The sequence below is a fragment of the Cherax quadricarinatus genome, chromosome 66, assembly GCF_038502225.1.
Source record: "Cherax quadricarinatus isolate ZL_2023a chromosome 66, ASM3850222v1, whole genome shotgun sequence".
In the NCBI taxonomy this organism is placed as follows: Eukaryota; Metazoa; Arthropoda; class Malacostraca; order Decapoda; family Parastacidae; genus Cherax; species Cherax quadricarinatus.
Genome location: NC_091357.1, coordinates 17,572,388 through 17,587,948, shown reverse-complemented (window position 1 = coordinate 17,587,948; position 15,561 = coordinate 17,572,388). Strand labels below are relative to the sequence as shown.

Sequence of the window (15,561 nt, the reverse complement as noted above, 5' to 3'; positions counted from 1 at the left end):
GATATATTGTGTATCTCTATACGTATATGCTTCTAAACTGTTGTATTCTGAGCACCTCTGCAAAAGCAGTGATAATGTGTGAGTGTGGTGAAAGTGTTGAATGATGATGAAAGTATTTTCTTTTTGGGGATTTTCTTTCTTTTTTTTGGGTCACCCTGCCTCGGTGGGAGACGGCCGACTTGTTGAAAAAAAAAAAAAAAAAATTGTAGTCTTAATGTAGGGTGAGATGAGTAGTATTTATTGTAAGAAATCAAGTGTGGTATGTATGGTAGCCAGCCAGGCTACCATACCAGGCCACTCCACCCACACATAATATTCTATGACATTTAAGTGTCTCAGAGTGATAAAATGCATATACAGTTCATTCATTACTTACCCTAAAATATTTTTAGTCTTTATGTAGGGTCAGAGGTGAGTAAACGAGAGAGAGAGAGAGAATGAGTACATGAGAGAGGACAGGCATGGAGTTATGTAAACACACAAGGCAAACGCGTCTGGTTTGTGTACAGGTTATCTCCACGATGATACAGTAGAATAAATAAAGAACAACACTTCCATTCTCATGTAACACCATTTTTAGAAGAAATGAGTGAGGCATATGAAAGGAATAATTTTCTACAGTTACTCTCAGTAATATTATAGTGTACACATTTTTTCTGATGTTGGACTAGAGAAAACTTTATTCTTGCCATCACTTGTACAAGTCGTCTGGCTACCACATCTGATATATATGTTAATTTATTCTACTATGGGATGTATTTATCATGTTGATATGTTATGTATCGTGTTTATTATATAATTTTGAAAAAATATCATAGATTATTGAAAATGTGCATATTAACGTAATATACAACATTTAATGAGACTCAGTGATTATTATTATCATTATTAATAGTGTCTCAAGACATAAGATACACTTACTGATTTTAACCCGTAAACGGTCCAAACGTATATATACATGTTTACCGCTAGTGCCCCAAATGTATATATATGTTTTATTTGTCATACATTCAACATTGCCACGATAAGCCTGAGTCGCCTAGACATGAGAGAATGGGTGTGCGCACTCACTGTGCACCATATTAAAATAATTGGGGATGCCTGGGTTCCATATGCTCTTTTTTCCTATTAAAAAAAAAAGATTTTTCTTTTTTCTCCAAAAATTTGGAGCACTACGGGAGAGAACATATACAGTATATACGTTTGGACCGTTTATGGGTTAATGTGTACCTGCATGCCAGCACAATGTGCAAGTTTATTTAGGTACAGGTATACATAAGTATCAGAGCATATATAAAATATGAAATGCTTTTAAAAACATTTGAAATTTTGAAAAGTTTCCAGACATAATGGAGAGATGTGGTGCTCACAAAGAATGTAAACAAACCAGGTGGGGCGTGGTGACTGTATTAAAAAGTCAGTTGGGGGGAGTCGTATAGCGAGTTTTGGTCATAATTTGAAATGTCCTTATTACCAGAATGCCGTAAAGCGAAACGCCATAAAGTGGGGCCCTACTGTACTGGCTCCTTACCTTCACGTGTTAGCGTGTGACTAGTTAATGGTCAAAGTGGGACAGAAGCATCGTCATAAGTTTCATTCTCCTATGTGAAGGTTATTTGCATATTGTATTTACAGCATTTTGTATGAAACTGAATGAGAACCTAATTATCACTAGTTTGGCAAATATGGATATCCTTTTTTATACCTCTGATATGATATATATCATGTATCAGGGAATGATTTTAGTTAAATCTGTTTTGGTTTGTTTTTAAAAAAAAAAATTTTTTTCAACAAGTCGGCCGTCTCCCACCGAGGCAGGGTGACCCAAAAAGAAAGAAAATCCCCAAAAAAGAAAATACTTTCATCATCATTCAACACTTTCACCTCACTCACACATAATAACTGTTTTTGCAGAGGTGCTCAGAACACAACAGTTTAGAAGCATATACGTATAAAGATACACAACATATCCCTCCAAACTGCTAATACAGTGGACCCCCGGTTAACGATATTTTTTCACTCCAGAAGTATGCTCAGGTGCCAGTACTGACCGAATTTGTTCCCATAAGGAATATTGTGAAGTAGATTAGTCCATTTCAGACCCCCAAACATACACGTACAAACGCACTTACATAAATACACTTACATAATTGGTCGCATTCGGAGGTAATCGTTATGCGGGGGTCCACTGTATCCCGAAACCCCTCCTTTAGAGTTCAGGCATTGTACTTCCCATTTCCAGGGCTCAAGTCTGGCTATATAGAAATATATACATATAAAGATACACAACATATCCCTCCAAACTGCCAATATCCTAAACCCCTCCTTTAAAGTGCAGGCATTGTACTTCCCATTTTCAGGACTCAAGTCCGGCTATATAAAAATAACCGGTTTCCCTGAATCTCTTCACTAAATATTACCCTGCTCACACTCCAACAGCTCATCAGGTCCCAAATACCATTCGCCTCCATTCACTCCTATAACACGCTCACGCACACTTGCTGGAAGTCCAAGCCCCTCGCCCACAAAACCTCCTTTACCCCCCTCCCACCAACCTTTTCAAGGACGACCCCTACCCCGCCTTCCTTCCCCTACAGATTTATACGCTCTCCATGTCATTCTACTTTGACTTATTTTCTCTAAATGACCAAACCACCTTAACAACCCCTCTTCAGCCCTCTGAACTAATACTTTTATTAACTCCACACCTTCTCCTAATTTCCACACTCCGAATTTTCTGCATAATATATACACCACACATTGCCCTTAGACAGGGCATCTCCACTACCTCTAACTGCCTCCTTGCTGCAGCATTTACAACCCAAGCTTCACACCCATATAAGAGTGTTGGTACTACTATACTTTCATACATTCCCTTTTTTGCCTCCATAGATAGCACTTTTTGCCTCCACATATACCTCAATGCACCACTCACTTTTTTTTCTTCATCAATTCTATGATTAACCTCGTCCTTCATAAATCCATCCACTGACACGCCAACTCCCAAATATCTGAAAACATTCACTTCTTCCATGCTCCTCTCCAATTTGATATCCAATTTTTCTTTAAATCATTTGATACCCTCATCACCTTATTCTTTTCTATGTTCTCTTTCAACTTTCTACCTTTACACACACTCCCAAATTCGTCCACTAACCTCTGCAATTTTTCATTAGAATCTCCCATAAGCACAGTATCATCAGCAAAAAGTAACTGTGTCACTTCCCATTTTGTATTTAATTCCCCATAATTTAATCCCACCCCTCTCCCCAACACCCTTGCATTTACTTCTTTTACAACCCCATCTATAAATATATTAAACAACCATGGTGACATTACACATTCCTGTCTAAGACTACTTTGACTGGGAAGTAGTCTTGCTGAAAGAAAATTAAGCTTTCTCTCCCTTCAAAGGGATGGAGGGAGCCTTGATCTTAGGGCACTTGATCCTAGGAATTGGGGCTTTCTACCATCCCTTGGATTGCACCTGATTACTACCATTCCCCCAGCACTGTATGACCCTTATGTATTTAACACTTCCTTGTGAACATAAAGGAATGTTTTCTCTTTAGGGAGAAATTCTAATGATAATTTATATAATCTTTCCAGGAAAATCTCCTCTTGGATGCCATGTTTGAAGTTCCGGGCTCAGATATTGTAAGTGTGCACCTGACTGCTGAAGCGGTGAGGGGAGAAGCATCACCCATTTACATCCACGGTCAACCAGTTATGTCTGAGGATGATCAAGAGGAGGAGCAAGCACTGGCTCAGGCCAAGTGAAGGAGCAATGGGCAGCTTTAGCTAATACATTCTCCTACATGTATATAACTATATTCACATACTATTAATTAGTATTTGCTTCTGATTGTGTGGATAGTTTAGTAAGAGCAGTGGTAGCTTGCCACATAGGTACATTTTGAGAATTTGTGAGTGCATTCTGTGCTTGGGGTTGTGAGAAAAGTAATCCTTTATTCCTTACATTTCTAAAACAGATTGCAAAAATGCTGCTAAGTGACTGTTAGGTTAAAAAAAAATTAGCCATGGTTTATGTAGTGCTTAGAAATAGGTGAGATTGCCAGTTAATCAGGTCTGGTGGTTCAACTATTACCAATGCTGTGGCCTCTAAACAATTTTATTCTAATATTATTAATATTTCCTGAAGGTGTTCTAGTTAGAAAATAAATATATATTTATATATACAGTATTCTGAGCACCTCTGAAAAAACAGTGATTATGTGTGTGAGATGAAAGTGTTGAATGATGATGAAAGTATTTTCTTTTTGGGGATTTTCTTTTTTGGGTCACCCTGCCTTGGTGGGAGACTGCCGACTTGTTGAAAAAAAAATATATATACAGTACTGGTTTAATCTTATTTTTCATTTATGATTTTTGAAGTAGGTATTTTTTAAATGTTGCAAAAAAGCTGGAACAGGAAATGTTTGGCTTAGTGCAAAAGAAGAAATGTGATCCAGGCTTGTTTGTGTAAAGTCAGGGAATAGGTGCAGCTCAAATGATTAAGGACTAGCCAAGTAATATAAACTTAATATCTTGACACACTATATCTAAAAGTATTTAAACATGTAGTCCTCTTGTGAAGTTGTGGTTAAAACGAATGATCTTTTGACTAATTACTAAGAGATATCATGGCAGAATAATTCCAGTAGCTAAGTTTGAAAGGTAATTCTCAGAATTGTAAATGCAATTAAACATATGTACATCTTTCCACAAATGTACACACAGAAACCAACCTAGATGCAGACAGCACCTCATGTGTGTAGGACAGGCCAAGGCAAGTTTCAGTTTTATGTACAGTAATGATTTGACATGCCCATGTTGAAAGTATGTCTCACTTTCTGAAATCAACTGAAAGGTTTGAATTAATACAGGGTTTTATGACTACACATTCTTTTATGTTAGTCAGTATTTGCACTATTTTGGGAAGTGGTCGGTGTGATATAAAAAAATAAACTCTCAATTTAATAAACATTGATTTAGTCCACTTAGGAATTCTGGGACAAAATCCGCTGGGTCAATTGGTTCATAAATAAATAATGTTGGTTGCAGAATTGTGAATTATGTCACAATTACAGCAAAACAATTTTGTCTCTGTCCACTACTATAGCCATTACAAGCCACCTTCTTTTGCGTATTAGTCTATTAAGTTAGGGATTTACTGTAACTACTCATTTATATGGGTTTTATATAGCAATTTTGAAAGAACTAATTTTACCATGAGTAAAAATGACCTTCACTAGAATGCTTAGCAATGTTTGTGATGACTGTGGGTTTGTCATCAAATTGGTGCTTCCCAAAATAATAATAATTATAATAATAAAAATACTATGAGAACTACCTGTGTTACTGTTGTGCTGTCAGTATCTAAACCTTAGTACTGTACTTTCCAACAAGCTGCAGCCTTAGGAAAAAAGTCATGCTGTGCATGTATGATAAGGATAGAGTCACTAATTCTATGATGTTAGAGAAACCTCAAATAGAAGAGGAGTACCTATATTGTGAGTATATGCTATAGCTGCTAGCATCAAAAAAGGCCATGTGGCTTAACAGTGCAAAAGACTAGTTGTAATCCTTATTTATTTTTATTTAGGTTTGTATGGTGTAGTATACAAAATGCTGATCTTCATAAAGTATGCACATACATATGGTGGGTGTGTAATTACTTATTCGAGTTTGTGGGAGGTTAGCTTAAGCTCTTGGTTCCACTTTTTAACTTTTACCTTGCTAACTTGAAACAACCTTTTTTATCTACCCTCAGGCAGGACCCAAGGTTGGGTACCACTGATAAGACAGGTCAGGAAGGAGAGGGATGCATGGACTGCATATTCTCAGAATGTAACAAAGCCTTTTATGTGGAGTCACATAAAAAACTACTTATTAAACTGAAGAAGCAAGTTGGGGTAACAGGCAGAACAGTAACATGGATAAGGGAAAGTTGAACAATTGAAATCTGAGCTACTGCTGTATAAAGGATGAAATGTTAAGACTGTAGTGTAACTTTTTGGGTTTAACAAGTATTAGTGTTGAGTCCCATCTTGTTCCTAGTGTATGCCGAAGGGTATCCCACGTGTATACAAGAAAACAGCAATGGAATTGAGACTATATTTTGGCTCCCAGTTGGAGACTTCATCAGCAGATTGTACACCAAAGGAAGGAGGGCAACAGATATAGTGGGTGATGTGTCAGGTGATATGATAAATGCAGTACTTCAGTTGTCTTGTTGGGTCAAGGCATTGGAGAATATATGAAGCTAAAATCATTATTATTATTTTTTTTTTTTTAGTGAATATCATGCTTCAGGGATAACTGCAGTAATAATGAGGTGATCATGATGGATAGCTAAACCTCTGTGGGTCATACAACATCTGAGGAATTGGAAGCATTCAAGTTTGATCCTAGGAAGGGAAGGCTACCCAGGGTTCACCTCTTCAAGGGGGGCTCCTTGGCGTGGTGAAGAGGCTCTTGGTCTGAGGAATTAGCCCTGTCGGTCTTCTTCCTCAGACCGAACCTAATTACCCCCCATTCTCCCCTCCCCTATCCCATCCTCCCCATCCTCCCCTTTTTCCATTCCTCCTCCTCCTCCTCACCCCTCCCTTTTGCCCTTCCTCTTTTTAGCCTTCGTGATTTCTCCCACAGGCGCGCTAGTTCCTAGGTAGGGGAAAGGACACCGGGGTCCATCCCATTCCGTTGAGGTTTCTTGGCGGTGGCGTAGTTTGCCGTGGAATCTGGATTGCCTAGGGATGTCCCGATCCCTCTCCGGTATCCCGGAGTAGCTTTGGGTGTCTTTTGGGCGACGGGTGTATCTCTGGAAGCCACCTTTCGGATTCCGGGGGTGGTGGCTGAAGGAGGTATGCTTTGTGGCGGATATCCGGCCGCCCTCTCTTTTGTCCACCGAGGTAGCTCGGCAGATGTGAGGTTGCTATCCCAGATTGCTGGTTTACTGGCATGAAGGGTAGGGTATGGCACGGGTTCCATGCTGCATCTGCGCTACTAGCGGTGTCGAGTCCTCTTGGGCGCGGAGGGAGATTTCTGGCCCTTTCATTCCTCCTAGGAACTATCCCTCCCCGGTCCCCCCTTTTTTTTTCTTTTTTTTGTTTTTATTTTCTTTTCTTTCTTTTTTTTTCTTAAAAACAAAAAGAAAGAAGTAACCTAACCATGGTAGCCCTAGTCCATGAACCTAGTACCCCCGGGCCCCTTCTTGATACCGCACCCCGTTCTGACCCCGCCTCGTCTTTGGACCACTCTTCAGACATTCCTCATGCCTCTGTACCTATTGCCGGTGCTGTTTCCTCACCCGCTTCAGGTACTGAGGCCTCGACTGACTCCTTCGATTTATCAGACCTTCGCTCTCCTCTGACTATGCTTCCGGCCTCTCCCTCTACGGTGCGGCAATTTTCAAATCGCCGACCCGTTCCACGTTGGACCAACTCTGGTCCCACGCCTAAACGTCAACGACAATTACCTGCTGATGATACTTCTCCACCTTCACCTTCTCGTTCTTCTCAGAAACGATTGACACGTCCTTCACTACCTTTCCACGCTCAGTTTCAGACTGAACAGTGGACTAAATTCTTCACTTTACGACCAACTTCCTCTACTGCCTATCTTTCTGACCATAGTATTGGCAAGGCACTCCTACGCCATGTTGGTAAAGATATTTCTTTTCATGCTCTTAAGAGCGGTACGCGCATCATTACCGTACAGAATGCTACCCAGGCTCGTGAGCTCTCTCGTCTTTCCCATATAGATACTGTTCCTGTCACCCTTGAAAAACATCATTCCCTCAATTCTTGTAGTGGTACCGTTATTCTGCCCCATACCATAGTTCAACAAAATTTCCAGACATGTGGCACCGACATTCTCGAACAGCTGGAACTCCAAGATCTCCCAATCCTCAAGGTAGACACTTACGTTCTTCCTGCCCGTGGGCGGAGACGATACCCTAGCAATGTGGCTCGTTTAACTTTTGACAGCCGAGAACTCCCATCCTCCGTTTATATAGCAGGACATCGGTTACAAGTTCGAAAGGTGATCCCTACACCACAACAGTGTAGAAATTGCTGGCGATTTGGCCATCCAGCGAAATATTGCAGATCTATCGCCGAATGCCCAGTCTGTGGTGCCGATGACCATTCTAATACGTCTTGCAATCGATCTCCCTCTTGCCTTAACTGTCATGAGGCTCACCCTTCGTACTCTCGCCGTTGTCAGGTCTATTTAAACGAGCGGGAAATCCGTTACCTCAAAGAGACAGAAGGTCTCCCTTATGCCATGGCAGTTTCTCATCTCCGCCTCCAAGGGAGACTCCCACGTGTTTCTTATTCCCGTGTTTCAAAACGTCCCCCCACTTCTGGTATCCCATCTTCTACACCCACCTCTGTGGTTACCTCTCCCATAATCACTCCTGTATCTAATCCTTTTGCTGTCCTCGGCTCAGACGTCCCTACTTCAACGCCTCAGTCTAATCTCGCTTCTTCGAGTTCTCTCTTACAAGCCTCAGTATCGACGAGACCTCGTACGACACCTCTTCCCAATCGTCCCTCTACTTCTCAAAAGTCAAAAAAAGGTCCGGTAACACCTCCTACCCATCTTCCACCTCCTCATTTTACCCTCCCTGTCTCTGTCCCTAGTTCTTCCCCTCTCACTGGCTCGGTTACAAGTGCAGAGGTTCACCCTCCTCCTCGTAATGTACCTTCCTCCCCTGTTCCCTCCCAAGTTTCTTCCTCTTCTGCCACCTCCCAGGTTCCTGTCTCTTCTGTCCCCTGCCATGCTTCTCCAGTTCCCTCCACCCTTTCGCCCCCCCCTACCTTGGTACAGTCCAATACAGTTCCAATCTTTACTCATCCTCCCCCTACCATTCCCAATATTGTCTCCCATACGACATCTCTGAATTCCGAAACACTTGAAGCAATCTCTGAATATATTGCAGAGACCAAACCATCAATGGACACTGATCCACCTTCCGCTCTTTCTCTCTCCTCTGCTCCATCTGCGCAACTCCTTTCTTCACAGCGCACCGTTCCTTCGCTGCTTGAACATTTTCCACTGCCTCCGCATGTGGACTTTTCTAACCCTTCTAGTCCGTAGGAACCCTTACCTGCGGATTTCAAGTATCTTTATCATTGCCAATCATGGCCTTTTTACAGTGGAATATACGCGGCCTCAGGGGTAATCGGGGTGAGCTTCAGATGTTACTCTCCCAGTTTGCCCCTGTAGGTGTTTGCTTACAGGAACCAAAATTACACTCTGCTGTTATTTCTCACATCTCAGGCTATAATTTGTTGTATTCTTCAGATCCTTTTCCTGATGGGACCTTTAATGAAAGTGCCCTTCTTCTCCGCACTGATATTCCGTACCATCAACTATTTATTCATACTTCGCTGCATTACACAGCAGCCCGTATCCACTTACATAGGTGGTATACGCTCTGTTCTTTATATCTCTCTCCTTCTCGGGCATTATCTATTCCGGATTTTGCCTTCCTTGTTTCGTCATTACCGCCACCGATTCTGTTACTTGGTGATTTTAATGCCCACCATTTCCTCTGGGGAGGGTCTCACTGTGATTCCCGTGGAATTCAGTTAGAGGCTTTTCTTGCCACCCACCCCCTCCATGTTTTAAATACAGGTACTCACACCCATTTTGATCCTCGGACTCATACTCTCTCTTGCATCGATCTCTCAGTTTGCTCTTCCTCCGCCGCATTAGACTTTACTTGGTCTGTTCTCCCGGACTTACATGACAGTGATCATTTCCCAATCATTCTTTCTTCCCCTTCATATTCGCCACCTCTTCGCACCCCACGCTGGCAATTTAATCGGGCAAATTGGAACCTTTACTCACACTTGACTGTTTTTAAAGAGGTTCCTTCTTCGTCCTCCATCGATGAGCTTTTACACCTCTTCTCGTCCTCCGTTTTCACCGCAGCTTCTCATTCTATACCCCAAACTTCGGGCAGGCATTCTCAGAAATGCGTGCCTTGGTGGTCTCCTGCTTGTGCTCGTGCAGTACGTTTGAAACGCGCTGCATGGGGCAGGTACCGGTACAATAGAACCACAGAGCGACTCCTTGATTTTAAACAGAAGCGTGCGATCGCTCGCCGTGTCATCCGTGACGCTAAACGCACTTGCTGGCGAGATTATGTCTCCACCATCACCTCTGCTTCCTCTATGAGTGCAGTCTGGAAAAAAGTACGAAAACTGAGTGGTAAATATTCTCCTGACCCGGCTCCTGTTCTGCGAGTTGCCGGTGTTGATATAGCAAACCCACTAGATGTTGCCAATGAAATTGGCAATCATCTGGTCCGTATTTCTCAGGGACTCCATCTATGCCCCTCATTTCTTTCCTCAAAGTCTGCCAGAGAGTTAGCACCCTTGGACTTTTCTTCTCTCAGAGAAGAACAGTATAATGTGCCTTTTACACTTCAAGAACTGGAGGCAACACTCTCAGCTTGTCGATCATCGGCAGCTGGGCCCGACGACATTCATATTCGTATGCTACAACATTTACATCAGTCAGCCCTTGCAGTCCTATTACGCCTTTACAATCTTATTTGGTCACAAGGAGTTCTTCCACAGCTGTGGAAATCCGCCATTGTTCTCCCTTTCCGCAAACCAGGCACTACGGGACATGAAACCTCCCACTATCGTCCCATTGCTCTTACCAGTGCAGTTTGCAAAGTAATGGAACGTCTAGTAAATAGACGTTTAGTGTGGTATTTAGAGACACACAACAGTCTCTCCACTCGTCAATATGGCTTTCGTAAGGGACGTTCTACCATAGACCCCTTACTGCGCTTGGATACGTATGTTCGTAATGCCTTTGCGAATAACCACTCAGTTATTGCCATATTTTTTGACCTTGAGAAGGCATATGACACAACTTGGAGGTATAATATTTTAGCCCAAGTCCACTCCTTAGGCCTTCGAGGCAATCTACCATCCTTCCTTAAGAACTTTTTAACTGACAGGCATTTCCGTGTTCGGGTTAATAATGTGCTCTCCCCGGACTTTGTCCAAGCTGAAGGTGTCCCCCAGGGATGTGTTCTGAGCACAACACTTTTTCTCCTTGCTATTAATGATTTGGCCTCTAGTCTTCCATCAAATATTTGGTCATCACTCTATGTTGATGACTTCGCTATTGCCTGTGCAGGCGCTGACTGTCACCTCCTTACAGTTTCTCTCCAGCATGCAGTCGACCGTGTTTCCAATTGGGCCACCACACATGGGTTTAAATTTTCCAGCACTAAAACCCACCAAATCACTTTCACTAGACGCTCTGTCATCTCTGATCATCCTTTGTACCTCTATGGCTCACGTATCCCTGAACGTGATACAGTCAAGTTTCTGGGCCTCCTCTTTGATCGTAGGTTATCCTGGAAACCTCACATTACCTCTCTGAAGGCAACTTGTCACAGCCGGCTGAACCTTCTTAAAACCCTTGCTCATCTTTCGTGGGGAGCTGATCGTCGAACCCTCCTTCACCTACATTCCACCCTTATTTTATCGAAACTTGATTATGGTGACCAGATCTATTCAGCGGCATCTCCTGCTACTCTCTCTAGCCTTAACCCCATTCATCACCAAGGATTACGTTTATGCCTTGGTGCTTTTCGCTCTTCCCCTGTCGAAAGCCTCTATGCAGAAGCGAACGTTCCATCCTTATCCGATCGCCGTGATGCCCATTGCCTGCGCTACTATGTACGCTCTCATGATCTCCGCAATCCTTCCATTTATAGAATGGTCACTGATATTAGTAGACATTCTTTATTTGTTCGCCGCCCCTGCTTACTCCGTCCCTTCTCTCTTCGCCTTCATTCGCTCTTGTCCTCTCTTCAACTACCACCTTTCTATGTACATGTAGCATCTCACTTTTCCCTACCCCCCTGGGAAGTTCCAGCTGTTCGAGTCTGTTCTTTCTCCCTCCCTTGCTCGAAAGCCCAACTGTCTACGGTCGCTTCCCGCTCTCTTTTTCTTGACCACTTTCACTCTCATTCTCATGCCATTGCTGTGTACACAGATGGCTCTAAGTCTTCTGACGGCGTAGGATTCGCAGCAGTGTTTCCGGACAGCGTCGTACAAGGGCATTTACTATCTTCAGCTAGTATTTTTACTGCTGAATTATATGCCATCCTTACAGCACTTATCCGTATTGCATCTATGCCTGTGTCATCATTTGTGTTGTCTCAGACTCCCTTAGTGCTTTACAGGCTATACAAAAATTTGATACACCTCACCCCTTAGTCCTCCGTATCCAACTTTGGCTACGCCGCATCTTTACTAAGCATAAAGATATTGTTTTTTGTTGGGTCCCTGGTCATGTTGACGTACAGGGCAATGAACAGGCAGACACTGCTGCGCGGTCAGCAGTACATGACCTACCAGTTTCTTATAGAGGTATTCCATGTACGGACTATTTTGCTGTAATATCTTCCCACCTTCACACCCGTTGGCAACAACGTTGGTCTACTATGCTCGGCAACAAACTTCAGTCTATTAAACCGAGTATAGGTTACTGGCCGTCTTCTTATCACCAGTGTCGAGGTTGGGAGACTACTCTCTCCCGTCTTCGCATTGGCCATACTCGTCTTACTCATGGATATCTCATGGAGAGGCGTCTTGCTCCTCTCTGTGAGAATTGCCAAGCTCCATTATCAGTCAGCCACATTCTGTTGGACTGCCCACTTTATCAACGAGCACGCAGAATTTACCTCTGTCGTCGTCTTCGCCCCGCTGCTCTCTCTTTACCTTCCCTTCTCGCTGATGGACCCACCTTTCATCCGGACTCTCTCATTGACTTTTTGACAACGACTGACTTACTTCACAAATTCTGATACTTTCAGCCCTTTCTACTTGTATCTCTTGCTACCCTCTACCCCTGTACTATCCCCTGCCCCGCTGTTTTCTGTAACCTGCTGATCATCCCCCCTCCCTTCTGCCATCCAATTCCCTTGCTTCCTTCCCTACCCTGCAGCGCTGTATAGCCCTTGTGGCTTAGCGCTTCTTTTTGATTATAATAATAATAATACCCAGGGTTCAGTTTCTTGGATGAAGAGCCTCTCGCTGGTTTCAAGGAACATCCTTTGAGGAAGGGGTATCACAAAGAATGGAAAACTTCTGCTTTATGTCACTGAAGGAACAAAGAACTATTGGGGAAATGATGACATGCAAAATATCAGTCCGTCCTTTAAATAGACTATTTGTTTTCCAGTGAACGATTGTAACAAATCAGTTTTAGTTTAGAAGCCAAAGAGGGAATTGCATTAAAAGTGACACTACTAGAGAGAAGAACAGACTAGGCAGTGAAGGTTTCTGATGAACAGGACAGTCAGTGAAAAATGTTAGTCATCAGCATGATCTAACATTTCTTTCATTGGTATCAGGTTCATTCTGTTCTTGTCTGTGCTTCTGCTTCTAGGTATGAATTTCTTCTCTCCTTCCTGGCATTTTCCAGTTACATACTCAGAAGCCAGAATGTTCTTCCTGCAAAGTCAAGTAGGTTCAATATTTACACGTGGGTAATTATACATGAAGTCACAAGCAGGCGGTAAATGCTATAATAGCAAACACTTCAGTTAAGCTGCAGAAATATTTCAATGTAAGGGTAGTGTGGCATGAGTTACAGTATTTATTTATTTCATTGGGAGTGCCAAAACTATAGGGATTTTAGCACCTTGGAGAATGAGTGTCAATCAGATGTAATTCAGGGAAGGTTAAGGTAACTCCAATTCCTTTGATTAAGAGACCTTCACTGGTGTAGAGGCATCTTCATTGAGGATGATAGTGACACTAAACATTTATTCCATACAAATGTTAATTCATGTCAGTCAGCTGAAAGATAAGAGGTGGGCCCAAAAGCTAGAGCTCTTGCCTCACAAGCATAAATAGCTAAAGTATTTACATATGACAGCTAAATCATATCAGTCAGCTGGACATTAAAAGGAGTGTGCCCAGGCACCAGAACTCAATCCTGCCAATAGATAATTACATGCAGACACTCAAATCATCCTACTAATCTCCCCTAATATTTGTGGAGCTAAAATATAATTCAAGATTTCTCAGTTGCTACATTTCCTTCATTTTTTTTTTATATATAGTGATGTAGTTTTAGTTCCTTTATACTTCATTTATATTTGTGCCATCCATGCAAGTTTGTTGAAATGAATTAAAAGTACAGAATTTAGGAAAGTGCATATTATATTTATATACACTGTACATACACACACACACACAAAGTAGTGAATAAAATTCCTGATTTTCTTTATAACTATTAAAACCCCTCCTCTTCAAGGGGGGCTCCTTGGCGTGGTGAAGAGGCTCTTGGTCTGAGGAATTAGCCCTGTCGGTCTTCTTCCTCAGACCGAACCTAATTACCCCCCATTCTCCCCTCCCCTATCCCATCCTCCCCATCCTCCCCTTTTTCCATTCCTCCTCCTCCTCCTCACCCCTCCCTTTTGCCCTTCCTCTTTTTAGCCTTCGTGATTTCTCCCACAGGCGTGCTAGTTCCTAGGTAGGGGAAAGGACACCGGGGTCGATCCCATTCCGTTGAGGTTTCTTGGCGGTGGCGTAGTTTGCCGTGGAATCTGGATTGCCTAGGGATGTCCCGATCCCTCTCCGGTATCCCGGAGTAGCTTTGGGTGTCTTTTGGGCGACGGGTGTATCTCTGGAAGCCACCTTTCGGATTCCGGGGGTGGTGGCTGAAGGAGGTATGCTTTGTGGCGGATATCCGGCCGCCCTCTCTTTTGTCCACCGAGGTAGCTCGGCAGATGTGAGGTTGCTATCCCGGATTGCTGGTTTACTGGCATGAAGGGTAGGGTATGGCACGGGTTCCATGCTGCATCTGCGCTACTAGCGGTGTCGAGTCCTCTTGGGCGCGGAGGGAGATTTCCGGCCCTTTCATTTCTCCTGGGAACTATTCCTCCCCGCTCCCCCCTTTTTTTATTCTTTTTTTTGTTTTTATTTTCTTTTCTTCTTTCTTTTTTTTTCTTAAAAACAAAAAGCAAAGGAGTAACCTAACCATGGCAGCCCTAGTCCATGAAACCACTACCCCCGGGCCCCTTCTTGATACCGCACCCCATTCTGACCCTGCCTTGTGTTTAGACCACTCTTCGGACACTCCTGATGCCCCTGTACCTCTTGCTGGTGCTGTTTCCTCACCCGCTTCAGGTACCGGGGCTTCGACTGACTCCTTCGATTTGTCTGAACTCCGCTCTCCTTTGACTATGCTTCCGGCTTCTCCCTCTACGGTACGGCAATTTTCGAATCGCCCACCCATTTCATGCCGGACCAACTCCGGTCCTACTCCTAAACGCCAACGTCAATCTCCTGATGATGCTCCGTCGTTACCTTCCCATTCTACTCGGAAACGACCGACACGTCAAGCACTCCCTCTCCACGCTCAGTTTCGGACCACACAATGGACTAAATTCTTTACTTTAAGACCAACTTCTTCTTCTGCCTACCTTTCTGACCATAGTATTGCCAAAGCGCTCCTGCGTCATGTTGGCAGAGATATTTCATTTCACGCTCTCAAGAGCGGTACGCGCAT

At 43.1% G+C, this 15,561-nt stretch overlaps 1 protein-coding gene across 2 annotated transcripts in view; it reads left to right on the top strand.

The window, feature by feature from the left end:
- ClpX (Caseinolytic protease chaperone subunit) overlaps positions 1–5,349 on the top strand; it is a 62,188-nt gene extending 56,839 nt beyond the window's left edge. For both annotated transcript variants that reach the window (XM_070099142.1, XM_070099143.1), the window contains exon 13: positions 3,610–5,349. In XM_070099142.1, the coding sequence (XP_069955243.1) occupies positions 3,610–3,780 (171 nt within the window). In that variant the 3' untranslated portion in view covers positions 3,781–5,349. The remainder of the gene's footprint in view (positions 1–3,609) is intronic.
- Positions 5,350–15,561: the final 10,212 nt, after the last annotated feature.